General features: G+C 31.9%; 2 protein-coding genes and 1 long non-coding RNA gene across 3 annotated transcripts; all 3 read left to right on the top strand.

The window, feature by feature from the left end:
- The first annotated feature begins 19 nt into the window (after window positions 1-19).
- On the top strand, window positions 20-940 carry LOC110907568. Its single transcript, XM_022152530.2, has 3 exons — window positions 20-286; window positions 381-707; window positions 806-940. The coding sequence occupies exons 1-3, from the start codon at window positions 20-22 to the stop codon at window positions 938-940; spliced, it is 729 nt and encodes a 242-aa protein (XP_022008222.2).
- A 77-nt stretch (window positions 941-1,017) lies between these two features.
- On the top strand, window positions 1,018-1,689 carry LOC110906065. The gene is made up of 3 exons (XR_002573628.2): window positions 1,018-1,075; window positions 1,477-1,536; window positions 1,621-1,689. It is a non-coding gene; the product is annotated as an uncharacterized LOC110906065 (long non-coding RNA).
- Window positions 1,690-1,919: 230 nt separating this feature from the next.
- LOC110906064 lies at window positions 1,920-2,739 on the top strand. Its single transcript, XM_022151390.2, has 2 exons — window positions 1,920-2,111; window positions 2,209-2,739. Exons 1-2 carry the CDS (start codon window positions 1,923-1,925, stop codon window positions 2,434-2,436), a joined length of 417 nt encoding a protein of 138 aa, XP_022007082.1. The 5' UTR covers window positions 1,920-1,922; the 3' UTR covers window positions 2,437-2,739.
- Window positions 2,740-17,848: the final 15,109 nt, after the last annotated feature.

Here is a 17,848-nt window from a genome sequence, read left to right as displayed (position 1 = left end):
ACCTAATGACTTTGCTTTAATGATTTGGGGAGACCAACCACCTTACAAAGATTCAGTTAAGATTGTTGATGGCAACAAGTTATGGTTTGTAAGACTGAAAAAAACTGATGTTGGCCATGTTCTTGCTGATGGCTTCACCAAAGTTGTTCGGGATAGTTGTATAAGAAAAAATAACTATCTTATGTTTCAGTCATTTGGACAATCATCATTCTTTCTAATGGTGTTTAAATCATTTGTTCATCAACACTGCTTTATATCCAAAATCACACCTGACAAAGACGTTATTGTAAGTAGTATATTATACAATCAGTATGATGAATAATGTTTTCTTTCTGTATATTGGTTTTTAAATTAATTTTTAATTATCACTGCCTATGCAGGTCATGGCTGATGAATTTTGGAGGCAATTTCATGGGAAAAATTTCAAAGGTGGTCAATCAACTCTTTATTTAGGAGATAGATTTTGGAACGTTAAGATGGACGGATTAACTGACAGCTGTGTTTTTACTCATGGATGTTCTAAGATGGTAAACGATCTTGCCTTAGACAGCCGATCTATCTTTGTCTTTTCAATGGTTGGAAATAAAATTTTCGAGCTTTCAGTCTTTAATCATCAAACCAGTACTCAAATTCAGAACAACAAGGTTGAGTTAGTTGTTTTGGATGACTCCATCTATGGTGATGATGGTGATGATTTGGTTATTGCGGTTAGAATTATACATCTATACTATTATTTAGTTATTAACGCGAGCTTACAAGTAGATCTTGAATTTCACACATTGTTATTTTTTATCTTTTTTTGTAGTCCGAACATAAGGAGAAGTGTAGTACTGCCGAAACTGACTTTCAGGAAAGTGTTGTTGTGGAATGTGAAGACGACAAATTTCAGTTGGCAAGTTTTGAGTCTGTGTTCAATGTAAACCCCTATATTTTAATCTAATTTATTAAAACTTATCATAAATATTTTTTTTTGTATTTATACATTTGTTTATTGTTAATTGTGTAGGATATTCATGATTCGAAGTTTGATAACTTTTTCTCATCTCTACTTGAAATGGAAGACCTTAAGAAGAAGGTAATTTTTTGTCATTGTTTTTTTTTTGTATTTTATTAAATTTAATTATTATTCTTATTGTATTGTTAAACACTTTTCCCTTATATGTAGTTCAAAGATGATTGAGATAAAAAAACCCGATCCGATATGCAAAGCAAGTGTTGTTTGTGATAAAAATCAAAGTTTTAAAGTTTGTGTTCATTTATAGGATTTTGTAATTAACTGAATTGTTTTACCTATATTTTTTTTATTTTAAACCGTTAATGTTTTATGTTTCTTACGATGATCTGAAGGGGAAAACAAATGTTGTTGTTGATGAAAATCTAAGTTTAAAGGTTTTGGTTCAGTTACTTAATTATATTTTTATGAATTTAAGTTGATTACTTTACATTTTTTTTATTTATACGTTTACCTTTTTTCAGGACAAAAGCAACTTTGAGATGGACCTGGACAAATTTTTGATACCGAAGAATAACTCCCATGTATATCTGATTACTTAAGTATTATATAATTCAATGTATTAATTCATTCTATATTAATAATTTTTATACTCTTTTGTTTTATAGGTTGATCCTACACGAAAAACAAATATTTTTATTTCTGAACCGAGCCTGTCCTCCATAGTTGTTTCTGATGTGAGTATTTCTGATTCGATATTTTATTCGAATTTTGATAGTTACTTATGTATTTATTTACCTGTTTTAGACCATTCCGAAATATAAAGTTGATGTTGGTCAAATTGTTTTGCCGATAAAGAGTAAGGTATAGTATCATATATAACTTTTTTACTTTTAATTTTATTTCTTAAAAAAGAACTAATTATTATTTTATTTGAACTTATTAGGCCACTCAGAAATGTAAAGCAGTTATGTTGGTGTCCGATGAGTCTCTTATCGCTCATCGTACACGTTCAAAGTTTAGAAACAAAAATGAATCTGTGGTTGTTGATAAGTTTATGGCTGCTGAAACCACATCTGTTAGCCGTAAACGTTCTACATTGAAAAGGTCGAAAACAATTTCAATCATTGAGTTCACCAAAGTCGCCGAGAACAGAATGGTATGTGTTTTCATATTATTAAAATTTATATATTTTATTCAAGTAATAAGCATATGTTTTAGATTACTTTGACAATTTTTTGTTTTGTGACTTTCAGCGTTTACCGTCTGCTATTTCCGATGAGTTGTCTCTTTCTTTTCACAACCTCCGTGATGTTTCAATCCAAAACATTAGATGTGAGGTAACAAACATGAAGACGATAGCGGAAAAGAATGGAGATGGTTACAGGTATGGTTTTTCCAAGTGGTCGGCTTTCTTGAAATCAAATCAAATACACATGGCGCTACTCTTTTCTTTAAATATGTCAAGTCTTCGCAGCTTTTGATTTTGACCAAATTTGTACACAAGACGACAAAGAAAAGAGGCCGTCCGTGACTGTTTGCATTTGTGGTTGTTAGTTGGTTTTGTATATGTTTTCGTGAACTGGTAGTTATTAGTTGATGGTGGGTTTACAGTTGTTTGCATAGTTTCTACTTGATCTTCGTATGGCCCAAGTTGGATGTCAGTTATGTTTTCTGTTTGGACAATTAGTACTTAAACATGCCCTCTTTTGTAAGAAAGTTTACAAGTTAATTTTTGTTTTAATTTAGAACATAATTTTGGTACTACTCTTTTTTCCAATTTTATTATTAGCTTTGCACAACCAATCATATTACTTTTTTAATATCCAAGTATCCAACGCAAACATCCGAACCTCTACATATATTATTTTAATACGAATATATAATTTTTTTTCAATACGAATGTTAGTTTTATATATTTTTATTAAAAAATATAACAATTGAATATTCCCTCCGTCCCATTTTAGATGTCATGGGACCCACATTCACACAATTTAAGAAATATTTGAGTATTTTATTTTTTGAGTTGTAAAATGACAATAATGTCCTTAGAAATGACAATTAAATTGGGACAACAAAAAATGGAAGTTTGTAATGGTAAGGGCAAAACTGGAAATTATATTTACATTTTTGGAAATGACAATTAAATTGGGACAACCAAAAGTGGAAATTTGGACATTTAAAATGGGACGGAGGGAGTATATCTTACACACGATAAAACATAACAGTCAAATTACCAAATAAGTTGATGTTTGAATTTGTATGTTGACTTATTTCTAGATGTATATCTTATATTTTTATTAACTTATTATTTATTTTAGGAAACTTATAAATATTTATAATAATTAACAAAACAATGATAATTTATTTATGTTAAATTATTTGGTCGATTTTGTCTATTCGTAATTTTCAAAGTTTTGTAAATTAATATTTCCATTTATAATGCAATAACATATCCAAATTAATTTTAGATAAATTTGGTTCTTTATTAATTGACAATCATTTTTAAGTAAAATGGAAACTACAATAGAATGACAAATAATTTTGATGTAGATATTTTATTTTTTATCAAAATAAATATAATATTTGTTTTGTTCTATGGTATTACACTTTTAATTAATTATTTAACGATCATTTGTTGAGTACTAATAAAAAATCCTTATTTTTATTGTCACAGTTTTCTATTTGAAAATGAGGTTTTGTTTTGATCAAAGTTGGGTTATGCAGGTAAGTGTTAAATCTCATCTTAATTTGAAAACGCCTCAATCTTAAGCTTCAAGATCTTGAGTAATACAATTTACATTTTTTTTCTTTATATTTTTTAAATATTACCTAATTTTGTTAATCTGAAATTAATTGCCTATATTCTTTTTTTAGAGATGTTGAGGTTGATTTAACTTTTTGGGATGATTATGCGAAGGACATGTGTTCGTACATGCTTAGTCAAGATCTTGAAGCCCATGTTGTCAAATCTGTTCATTTTGGTGCTGTTAAAACCTAAAAAGGTATCTTATTAAATCTAGGATTTAAAAATGTATCTTATTAAATTTCTCATCATAAAAGAACATTCCATTTATAATATCATTTTATATAAAGTACAACATACATCTCCATTACATATCAACTTTCAATCTATTCTTTGGTTTCTTCAACCAGATACTTTGCAAAATTTTTAAGTAATACACAATCTCTTTTCATGTATCAATACAAACTAATATCATTTATGTTTTATTATACGTTTCCATTGTACTAGGTGTTTCGTATAATGGATCAAATTCCGTTTGATGTTGTGATCATGGAAATTTTTGTATCAATACAAACTAATATCATTTATGTTTTATTATACAAAAACAAGTCATTTGGATACAACGTTTTATTTGATCAATACATGAATATTTTTTTACACAAACAATTTGAATTTCCAAATTAATTTATTTTTAAAAACAAACAAATTGAATTTAAAACCATCAATAACGTAACCGTGAGTACTTTCTTATATTTTTAAAATCAAAGTAGGTAAAAATTTAAGGTTTCGAATTTGTTAATAAACTAAACATTAATAATTTATATTTTATCTTTATTTTTTCCCGTTTGTTAATATCAATTTATAAAATATTTTGCAAATCAAACAAACTATTGAAATTTGTCTATGTAATTTTGAGAATGTCGTGTATGTTTACCAATGCATACTCCATAGGTAGATTTATTTTATAATTTTGAGTTAATAATTTTGTTTACAAATTGACAATCTATTATTATGAAGTAAGATTTTACCTCATATGTTTAACTTTTAAAGTTTCAAAAACCACTTTTAGTATGTTTTGTAAATAATAATTAATAGGTCAAATATAGTTACGTAAATAATATTATAACAATAATAAATACATTTAAAAACTATGCATTTGAAATTTGGATTGCACTACAGTCAACTTTCAACCTGTTTGGTCTATATGTGTGGTACTCAACCAATGTGATTGTGCATATCAAAAGATATTGTGTTTGTGTGTTTCAAAGGTTGGTGACAATGGTGGTGTTAAAGGCTTGGAGAATTCATTATAGTTTTTTTTTTATTTTTTTGTACATGTTAAGTGTTATAATAAAGAACGGACAAAATACTAATAAAGTTCTAATAATCTCTTATAATAAATAAAAGTTTTTTTTGTCGTGGGTCATTCACTGAGGCAAATTTCTGCCTCCGGTTCTTGCCCAAAGTTTCTAACCTTACTCGCAGCCCTAACGACTACAACTTTCAATTCAAAACAATTAAAAAACAAGTTTGTTCGCAACCCTAATGACTACAACTTTCAATTCAAAACAATTATAAAACAACTTTCTGACATAGTTTGATTAATATAAAGTAAATTTTTCTACCCGCGAAGTTCGCGGATGATAACCTAGTCTATATATATTTTTTATGGTTTTGTATCAGATTATAGATGCATATAGTGTGAGAAGAAAGAATACTCATCATGATATTTTAATTTACCCGAAATTTTCAAGATCATATAAGTGAATGTGCTATTGCAAATTTAAATTTTTGACGGTTGATAAATGACAATTGATTCTTTTATTTATTTTAATCAAAGATCCGGCAAATCTCACTCCATTTGCATTTAATTCGCGTAATGACTTCTTTTTCATTCTTAGAAGCATTCATGTTTTTCTAGTCTAGTTCGTTTATTTAGCCATTCTTTTAATCTTTCATGTTTTTCTAGTCTAGTTCGTTTTTAGCTATAATATTGCAGCGAAACAGAGTAACGATAATGTAAAACGCTATTTGAAAATAAGGCATGTTGTTTAGAAAGCCAAACCGTTAGAATCGATTTAATTTATCATGATGCCGTTTTACAAGAGCAAATAAATAATCTATTTTAAATGCAACTTCATTTTAACAAAACTTGGAATGTTGAGAGTAAAAAAAATTAAACACAACCACGTACTTAAGTTTTAACAAAAAAAATTAACGAACTTAAGTTATTAAAGAAATTTCAAATTATGTGATAAGGAAATATGATTTAAAAAAAAGAATTATTAAAAACAAAAAATAATTGATAAAATATGGTTTTAAAAAGGTAAAAAATAATAAAAATATGTTAAAACTTAAAAGTAAATATAATAATAAACTATTATAATATTAATATTAAGTAATAAAATATTAAAAAGCTATATATTATTATAAAAATAAAGTTACTATTCATAATCATTCAATAACAATAATAACTAGTAGAATTTCCCACGCGTTGTGGCGGGAATCGGTACAATTTATTACGGTATCGCTACGGTATCGACACTCGATATAGCAACCGAAAGAAAAAACTCAAAAATAAAGTCATGAGATGCACAAAACGACAACAATACATATTTTATGTTGCGAAAACCATAAAAACAAATATTAGTAATGATTTTAGACGAATACCAATAATGATTACGTTGGTATCGTTACCAGTGTTGTTCGCCTAAAATTGACGCAACACCAATATTGTTGGGACGATATACGTTTGGTTCGTCACGGTATTGGTATGATATCAATACCCACTATAGTTCATGATATAAAATAGATACTATATATGGCTACCGAAGTTCTTCGCACAATATTGATTCAGCTCATTGTAAGGAAAAAAAGGTAAAGTTTTCGTCAGGGTACCAGTTTGGTTGATCATACTAAAGAACAAAAAAAAATGTCAATTATATTTGATTCGTTCATTTTTGAACAAAACATTTAGTGAAACGAAGATAAAATAAACACATCCCATTAATTCTGAATTCGATTACACTATATTATTGGAATGACGAAAAGGATAACAACATCAATATATAAAAAAATATGTACGATTGTGCTAACGATTACTTATACATTACCACTCACAAAAAACTCGGTGTCAGAAAAGAGAAACTTTATATCAAAACGTAAATAAAATCAGGCACGTCGAAACAACATACTAAAAAATATATAAATTATAATATGTATATTAATAATAAGATAATTAAATAATAAAATAATTAAAACTGAAGAAATATTAAAAAATCTATTATGTAATAAAGTAATTGAAGAAAAACAATATTATAAAAATCTTTAAACACTATTCATCAACATTTACTTTTAATATGTATAATATGTATAATATGTATAATATGTATAATAATAATAATAATAAATAGTGGGATTACCCGTGTTTTGTAGCAGGTTTTCGGTTGTTATTGGTTCGGTATGATACCGAAACTTTAAATCAATCAAAAGTCATAAACCGAATATTGGTGTCTATGTTGTTAGGCCAGTATCAGTTGGGTTTGTCACGGTACCAGTACTGTATAGGCAATCACTCTAGCTTACGATACCAAAAATAACAAAAACACTCAATTTCAAATACAACTTTGTATTCAGCGAATTTTATACTGTCACATCAAGAAAGCCATAAAACGAATACGATACAAGTACCGATATTGTTCAGACACTAACATTTTGGTTCCTCTTGGTAAAGAAAAAAATATCACATACATTTCACACGTTCGAATAAAACTTTTATCATATCGTGGATAAAAGTAAGCACGTCGCAACAATATATTAAATTTATAAAACAATATATTATATAAGTAAAATAAAGATAAAGGAAATGATGTGACTTTATACTTTAAAAAGGTAAATTGCAAAACAATTTTTGACGTGTACGTCTGTGCTTCAATTATTTTTGCATAACTATTTACAATTTGGCTTTAAATAACTTTATATCTTCATGTAAACAAATTAAAATGAGAACATAAGAACAACACACTCGAGATTTATAAAACGTCGTATCTTAAAAGTTATAAGCGAACAATAAATTGTGCTCAAAAGTTATAAGCGAAAAATAACTTGTGCTCAAAATATATTATTTTAAATAAGTGAATTGCAAAACAAGTTTTGACGTGTACGTTTGTGCTTCAATTATTTATGCATAACTATTTACAATTCGGTTTTAAATAACTTTATATCTTCATGTAAACAAATTAAAATGAGAATATAAGAACAACATACTCAAGATTTTATTAAAAAATCGTCGTATCTTAAAAGTTATAAGTGAAAAATAAATTGTGCTCAAAAGTAATAAGCGAAAAATAAATTGTGCTCAAAATATATTATTATAACAATAAAATAATTACACTATTCACAACTCGGTTTTGAGTAAAACTTATATTTATACGTAGATAAAAATTAGGGGTGACAATCGTGTCGGGTTGATGGGTTGATGTGTTACGTGTTGGTGGGTTGAATTGTCAACCCGAACTCGACCCGTATTATTATTTGGGTCAAAGATTTCAACCCTAACCCTACCCATATTAATTCGGGTTAACCCGAACTCGACCCGTTTAATCCATATTTTTAAATGAGGGATATAAGTTGACGATTTATAAACGAGTTGTTCGGTTTTAAACGGGTTATCGATAACATGTTTAATGATGAATATAAGTGTGATAAATAAATAATATAATGTGTCAAAATTAACATTATTATGACTAACTATGTAAAATAGAAACCAAGAAAACAAAAATATAAAAGATTTTTTTATCTAAATAGTTAAACGGGTTAATGGGTCAACCCGTTTTTATACGGGTCAACCCGAACCTTACCCGTTTTTAATACGGGTCAACCTGAACCCAACCTGTTTTTTAAACGGGTCGTGTTAGTTGACCCAAACCTGTTTATTTCGTGTCGCGTTCGGGTCGGATTAACGGGTCATATCATGAATTGTCGCCCTTAATAAAAATAAGCTAATCAAAACATTATACTCGGAATTTTATACAATATCGTATTTTAAAACTTATAAGAAAAAAAATAATGTGTTCAAAAGTGATTATAACAATTAAATTTAAAAGGTTAAAAAACGGCATACGTCACCAACATAGCATTTTAATGTTACGTAAGTAATAACAATAATAATAGTCATAGGTTACATCTTACAAACCAGTAAAAAAATCGAGATTTTGTCATGGGTTACTCCCACTCATGGGGTGTTTGTTTTTTTTGAAAAAACTCTTCCGACCTTTTATGTATGCGCCGCGCAAACCACGTGCAGACGTTTAGCTCTGCAGACCATTTGTTTTTTAAAAGAAATTTCATTAAAAAAATGTCTTCAAACCTCTGCACGTCCTCTTTTCCATGCATACATGGTCCAATGTCTTTCCACCTCTTCCAACTTTATTCACTTTGTTTCTTTGTTGTTACTATTAAGGAAAAAGCTCGGAGTTCATGTGGCAACAGACATGGAGGATCCATAATTGTCGGAAAAAGCTCGGGAGTGGTGTTGGCAAGTTCCATAATTTTCTAGTTAATAAAACTAGGGTTTAAAAATAAAGATGAAATAAATGATGTCATCCTTCTCGATGAATCAATCGGAATTTGTTACTTAAGACTACTCGGTATGGTGACCGAGGGATGGATGGCGACGAGGGTGGCGGTACGGGGGTGACAGAGCGGCGCCGAGAAGAAAGAGGGGGCCCACATGTGTTGCTCCGTCCTGGACGGCGAAATTCCGACGGAGAGGACGATGATTGGACGGCGACGGAAGGGGCGGCACGGTGTTCAAACCGGCGACGGACCGGGACGGTCGGGGGACGACCCCCGTACCGTGTAGCCTAACTAGTTTTTGCCCCGCCCGCTTTGCGGGGCAATAAGCTGAAAATTTCTCTCTCATAACATGTATGTCTGTGTTTCGGTTACTTGTACATACTACGCATAACACGATCTCAAAAAAAATCACATCGAGTCAACCAATTAAAACAAAAACACTACCATACTTTTACTAAAAAAAACTAAAACAATGGAAATACTATGATTTTAAATTGAGAGCAAAAATGTAATTTTTCAGGACAAATGAGCATGTACCAGACATGCCTGGACGAATAAAAATTACACATATGCCCGCCCGCGTTACAAGGTGTTAAACCAAATATTTCTTAGTTTCATAACATGTATGCATGTATTTAGGTTACTTGTACATACTACTTATAACACGATCTAAAAAAATACATCGAGACAACCAATTAAACGAAAACACTACCATAGTTTTGCTAAAAAAAAAATTAAAACAATAACAGGTCTGTAATTTTGAGTTGTTGGTAAAATACTAATTTGTCAAGACCAATGACCAAGTGTTAGACAACCGCATGACACAATAAAAGTTACATTGAGTCAACTAAGCAAAATAAAACAGTACTATAGTTTTGAAAAAAAAAGGTAAAACGATGGCAAGATCATAATTTTTAACTGGGGAAGAAATCGTAATTTTTGAAATGGGAGCAAAATCATCATTTTGAACAGAGGGCAAAATCGTACAAATATGTTGAACTGGGGGCGAAATCATAATTTTAAACTGAGTGCAAAATCATAATTTTGAGCTATGGGAGGAAACGTAATTTTATTTGGTCCACCTCTTTTTATGCAGACGTTAACAGTGATCCACAAATTGCAGATATTTTGCAGTGGTATGCAAACTGCAAACCTTATTTGAAAAAACAAATACCACCTCAGTGTCAGCCTTAATGGCTTAGCCTTAAAGATTGAGGAAATTGCCTAGGCCCTCCATTATTTAAGCCCCCCAAATTTTAAGCCCTTCTGTTTATATATATGTAAGTTATGCACAACCCAGTTCTAAGAAATATATTTATCCATTCATATTATTTTTTTGAACGGCCAACAAACTCAATCCCGAGCACTCTCGGGGCACCCACTGGACAAACGGAGTACTCCGAGAGTAACCCGAGTCCACCACCAATTCCGGGGAAAACCCGGTAACCCACCCGCCCGTAGGCACGACGGTGAAATTACCGGTAAAACCCGTTTGGCTCAAGGATCCAACCCAGGTTTCCCTGGGTCTCCTATCATTGCCCACCAATGCCTCACTCTGCACCAAGTGGGAGTCGAACCTGCATCTCTCAAGAGAAATGCAAGCCTTCCACCACTTGATCTAGAGATCATTGGCTATCCATTCATATTATATTTTGTCAATTTCTTTTTAATTGATAATGAACTAATTATTATCTATTTGTGATAGTGTGAATTAATTATGTATCTTATTTAGTTTATTTGTGTAAAGTGTTTGATTCATGGTTTGAAAATTACAATTTTATTAAACACACGATTTTATTAATTGATTTGTGTTAATGTTAGAATGAATTGATGGGTTATGATATAATAGGAAGTTTTTTTGGCGAGGAATACGAGAAAGTAATTTTAACCATCAATTGATTTAATCAACGACTATTATTAAATGAGTGAAATTGAAGAAAAAAAAGAGGCACGTGAGTTTGTGTAGAGGCATTCTAGTCAATCTAGAGCAATAGTTTCTCTCTGCTCCAATTCCTCCCTCCCTCATTTTTTAAACGTTAATAACTCTTTCATACGACATTATTTTTTTTATAAAAATTGCACCAAAAACGACCATTTTTTATCTTTAAAACGAGTATGCTATTGCTATATTTTCGAAAAAAATCCGAAAACCCAGTTGCGTAAAACGCAATGGACAAAAAGCGTAAAACTGACTTTTTGTAAAACGCAATGGATCAAAAACACAAAGAAATGTCTTATTTCTAAAACGCAATGACATAAAAACGCAAAAGAAAATGTTCTTTCTAAAACGCAATTGACTGAAAACACATAAAAATGTGTTTTTATCTAAAACGCAATGGATTAAAAACACTTCAAAATGTGTTTTTTCTAAAATGAATTATACACTTAAAAATCTAAGATTTTATACTAAAAAAAAATCGGTTAATTAATACTACAAACAAAAAATAAATCCATGGGGGCCAAGGCACCCCAAACCCATTAAAGCTTTGCCCATGACGGGGAAGACAAACTACCACTACGTCATATTACTTGAGGCATACATAATTTTCTATAGCTCGAGACATACATAATTTTCTATAGCTCGCTTAGTTAAAGAATGACTTAATCTAGATGGTGCTAAATGTAGTATTTTCTAAAAATAGAGTATAGCTGTGTAGGGACTATATATGTCAAAGAATATATCATAATACTATTATTCTTCATTTGTTACGTCAACTTGGAAAAACAAAGCCTTCAACAAAAGAAGAACGAGTAAGATCAAAGATATATTACGTAAAGAAAATTTGAAAACTCTATTATATCAACTTAGAAAAACAAAGTCTTAACGAGTATTATCAAAGATATATTACGTAAAGAAAATTAAAAACCTATATTATATATATATATGTAATGTAAAATATTACAGGTGAATAGGTAATGTATTATATTCCAGGTGAATTATATGAAGAAATCCCATATGAGTTATAAAAACCTTGAAAACGAAATGGATGAATATTATGCTGCCACGTGTTACAATTTTTCACCATAACATGTTTTTACACTGACACGCTTTTCGTAAGAGTGGAGAGATGAGAGAGAATGTGTTATATGCTTCACGTTTTTTAGATGTAATATAGAGTTTTCTAATTTTCTGAAGAAATATTGGATATTAATAATCCAAATAATCCGTCGTTGGCCGCCAACAATCTCAACTTCAAAAATAGCCACTGATAGTCTCAACTATTAATATATTAGCCTCCAATGGACCCTGGCTAACAGACTCTAACGCCGTTAGTCTCCAGTCACCAGAAAAATGTTTTTCAAACTTACGTAAAACATTTTTCAAACGTACGAAAAATATTTTACATTCGACAACTTACGTAAGTACATCTTCATCAATAATTGCAGGAACATAATCCTTATTTGAACCATTCTTCTGCTTTGATATCTGCTATTGTTATCCTTGTTTTAGGGTTAGGATCAAGAATTCTCTTTATCAAATTCTTTGCCCCTGAAGGTAACCATTTGGGCATCTGCACATCCCCTTTAAATATCTACAAATACCCGAAATGAACACACCATATTTTCTACACACTCTTAAATTCGCGTCTCGTTGTGGGAGCTGCTTTTGCTTGTATGTATAGGTTGCAAATAATATATCACTAAGTGCAAGACCACTACTGGCCTTTATGGGAGAAACAATTTCAGTTTGAGTGGTGATGAAGATGATAAACATCTGGTGAAGATGAAGGGGGCTAAAAGGGGATTTGACTTATTCGTATCACAGTTTCACCCTTAAAGGGTAGTATGGTCTTTAACCATAATCCAAATTATTGAATAACAAAAGTTTGATGGAGGGACTTGATTGAGTGCTTGACAACGTCAGCGACTCTCGCCTGTTGAATTTTTTCATATGAGGACTGAACCTGCGATTGTATGTAAACCCAAAGGACTGAAACCGTACTTTACTCTTCTTTTTAACCAATTCCATTTTTTCACAACAAACACACTACGAATGGATTGAAGTTTCAATTCCAACGTATTCTATAAACATACATTAAGAATTGAAATTTAGATTCCAGTTCTACTGAATTCCACGATCGAAACACGCCTGGTTATGTTTGTGATTGAAGCCAGTTGATTATTAAGAACTCCCAGACAACACATTCATTGTAATAATTGTAAAAGAATGTAAACGTTTTAAGATATCAATTTTTATTTATCCACTATTTATATGAGTACGACAAAAAGAGTTTTAAAGAAGATTTCATCAAATTATGTCTCATTATTTGGTATAGATAATGATAATAAACCATACCTGATATATATTCTAATATTCACTCGCTGTGGAGAAAGTAGAATGATTAGTCTTGAATGAATTAAAATAAATATGTTAAAAAAAAGCTAGGAGAACATACAATCTACAAAAAAAAATCCATAAAACTTAAAGAGTAATGTACTTTTGCGGCAGCAAATGACAAGGGCAGATCTAAGGCCGTAATGCCAGCGGCCAGGGGCATGACAGTAGGGCTACGGTGACAGAAGCTACAACTACAACAACACAAAAGCGTCATGGTGACATAAGCTACGACTGTGGCGGCACAATGGTGACAAGTAGAGCCGTCTCCGAGAACTCTCATAAAAATTTAGGCCCTAGACTACATAAGAACCTGGCCCAAAATAATTGTTGTGTTGACGGTAAACTAAAACATAACAAACTAAGTCGATAAAGTATCAGATACCGTGGTTAAATCAAAACATAATGATCATTCGATTAAAAAACATAACATAAAAGATGACGAAATACGTATTCCATAAATTGTTAATCTTAATTTGAGTCTCAAAGAATATGCATATGTGTTGTGAAGCATGAGAAGTTAATAACTTCATATGTTATGTTTCATCAATGCCCTACAAGAAGACCAGCCCAAACATACAAAGTAGTTTGGGCTACAAGCCTACAACATGCCACGTAGTCCGAGCCTGTAGCCCAAAGCATTATGACGACGGACAGGTTATCTAGATGTTATGAAATTAGTTTAAAATTATTTGTAAATATGTAAGGTAGTTGGTTTTAACTAATCGTAGTTGCATAGACCTGTTAAGTTACTGTAAAATAACCATTTTACTTTTCCATATCTAAAAAACAAAAGTAATAAAAAAACAGCACCTCATTTTTTTAACGGCAAAATAAATATAAATACATTAAAAGACCAAGAGAAATGTCATCGGATAGCTGTGCGCCTGAGCAAATACAAAGAACCACATCAAAAACAACAAAATAACCCGGCCAAGAAAAAAACAAAAAAAAATAAGATAGAAACCAGGAAAGAAACATGAGGATAGAGAGCTACACCCACCGCAACCAACAAACTTCTTGAAGCCTGGATAACTTGACTGTTTATCCAACGTTTTACAAAATATCTGCTGGTTTTTGATGGTGGGAAAATATTGTTAAAACAAACCGAACTAGCAAGGCGTTAGAGCACACGGGGTGGTCCGTTATACCACCCCGATCACACGTTAAAAAATAACGGAACACCGCCGCCGAAGTCCCCACAACGCGTTATGTTTTGAACGCGTTAAACAGATCACGCGTTAAACTTTTCAAAAAATTCGACCGTTGGCTATTTTATGACCGTTTTAAAACGGTAAATTCAATAAAAAAAAATTAAACCATTTATCTATATATATCTACATTTTAACCATTTTTCACACACCAAACTATATCTTTTAAACCAATTTAAACCCATTTCACACAATTTTTATATCTTTCTCAAATGGAATTCCCTACGGATTCGACGTTTCCGATGTCTAGCGATACCGATACCGATACCGAGTCGTCTTCCGACAACGACACGCTAAACTATTTTGTGTCGGTGTATAACGAGCTTGATGCCGAGTCGTCCCGCCCAAAGAAGAAGATGGTCGACCGTGATCGTATACGTGCCAACGAAGTTTTGATGAACGATTATTTTGTGGAAAACCCGCTATACAATGCCGAAACGTTTAGAGATCGGTTTCGTTTACCCAAAGAATTATTTTTAAAGATTGTTGGAGACATCGAAGCAAGCGAGGAATGGTTTCAAGAACGTTACGATGCGAGGGGCAAACCAAGTTTCACGCCGATACAAAAATGCACGTCCGCCATTCGCCAACTAGCGATAGGTAACCCACCTGATCAATATGATGAATACCTAGCTATGTCTGAAAGAACTTCACGTGAATGTTTGTATTTTTTTTGCAATGCGGTCATTAAGTTGTATGCTAACGAGTTTTTACGTAAACCGACGAGCCACGACATCTCACGTATTTACGCCGCACACGAGGCTAGATGGCATTTTCCCGGGATGCTCGGTAGCATCGATTGTACACATATCGAGTGGAAAAATTGTCCAAGAGAGTTGCGAGGGGCGTATGTGAGGGGAGACATCAAAAGACCAACCATCATACTAGAAGCGGTGGCGTCGAATGATTTATGGATTTGGCATTCGTATTTCGGTGTTCCAGGTTCAAACAACGACATCAATGTGTTGTACACGTCGCCGTTGTTCCAAAGCGTAACGGATGGTACCGTACCTTCCTCTCCTTTCTATGTTAACGGTCGACATTACAGACGAGGCTTTTATCTTGTGGATGGTATCTACCCGTCTTGGTCTGTTTTTGTGAAAGCTCCCTCATTTCCTGTCGAGGCTAAAGAAAAGGCGTTCAAAAAATTGCAAGAATCGGCAAGAAAAGATGTTGGGAGGGCATTTTGTAACGCCCTGTGTTTTGTACTTTCTATTTATAGCTTGTCTTACTCGTGTGGCTAATTTTGGAAGCTTTGTATCATTGTACTCGTTCCTTCTAGTACTCGTTGTAAACTCGAGATTTTGATCATGAATGAAAACTTGCATTTCCTTGTTACATACTATACATACACCATAATACGATTAATCATGAGATCATTTGATACTTCTTTGTGATACTTACAAACATATGTTGAACTTGTAAATATGTGACATATACTTGTTACTTACAAACATGTTACATACTTGTACATTACACTTTTTGCCTAGTTAAATCATGTTTTATTTCATATTTCACCTTGTTACAAGTTAGGGGAAACATTGTTGCATATTATTACACAACTTAACTAATAAAATTACTCATTATAATGTTTTAAAAAAATAAAAAACTAAAGAAACATGGCAGCCCAAATTCAGCAAAATTCAGCCCCATATAGTTGGGTTTTGTGGGCTAGTTTCAAGGTGTAACCCCTTCTAAACACTTCCAAAGCCCAACCCATTGAAACCCTAATCCTTCCCCCTATAAATACCACTTATAACCAGCCTCCCTACCACTTTTGCAACACTAAAAACTCTCAAAACATCCTCCAAACCGTAGCTGAAAGCAAAGGTTCGAGTAGATTGACACCCCTTCACGAAAATGAGCATAACTCACTCAATTCTTATCCGATTCACTCGATTCTTTTTCCTACTTGCTTGTATAATCATGGGGTTCGATTCCTAGACTTCTCCTTGGAGAAATCAGACCTGGAAATGCCCCGAAATAGTCCATAAACTTTCTGTTTGTTTTTATGTTCATCAAAAACTTGTTTAAATCTATGCAACTTGTGTCCAACACATCTCATACCTATGTCCTAATGCTTACAACTTATCCCATGGTTGGTTAAGCTTAAAAACAAGGTTGAGACATCTAAATCAGAGGTTAAAACCTCATAAACTTTCTGTTTTTAATTAGGGTTTTACCCACAAGTAATGTTCAAGTGTGAAACTTGTTGAATGTGTGATGGTTGGATTAGCTTGGGCTATCCTTCATAAGAATCCACTCATTACTTGATGTTTTGCTATAGATTAGTTGTTGTTAATACCTTGATACTTGTATGTTCATGACCCTCCTTGTTGTTTATAACAACAAGTGTAGTGGTGAACAATAGAGGTGCCTAAATGGAAGCTTGTTCTTCCTACCTCATGTATGTATTCTATGACACAAAGAGGTACCTAAATGGAGACATTAATCTCCTACCTCATGCTTGAATCATAAGACTTGTAAACTATATAATATCTAAGTTATTCTATATGTATACATCTAAGTAACTAAGACTTGATGATGACTTAATAGTTATTTGTTAAGTGGACGTTACATCATCTATAACCATGCCCTTGTTACGACTCTAATGGATCTTAGAATCCATGAAATCATACCAACTCTTTTGAGTTTCAATAGTGTCAAGAACAAGAGTTATGCGTACAAGATGATTATTTTCACCTATGTTACTTTCTATATATTAAAAACTCCGAATCTATAATCTTCCGTTATACGCCAAACTCACACACCTACGTTTCCTTGTGTAGAAGGACAAGGTGCTCCGAACTAATTCATCTACAAACTTGCTCTCGGAATTTCAAGTCACCACTTGTAAACCGTGAGTATACTCGTATTTCCCCCTTTTTACTTTTACCACTTTTGGGGTGTAACATGTTTACCTATTAACTTACACATGAACACTTTATTAAACACATGAACGTTCCTATAACATGCTTGTATACGTGATGACTTGATACTTTAAACTTGGGTTATTCTTATGTGTT

The sequence above is a fragment of the Helianthus annuus genome, chromosome 14 (genome assembly GCF_002127325.2).
Source record: "Helianthus annuus cultivar XRQ/B chromosome 14, HanXRQr2.0-SUNRISE, whole genome shotgun sequence".
NCBI classification, from domain to species: Eukaryota; Viridiplantae; Streptophyta; class Magnoliopsida; order Asterales; family Asteraceae; genus Helianthus; species Helianthus annuus.
This window is presented reverse-complemented; position numbering and strand designations above follow the sequence as displayed.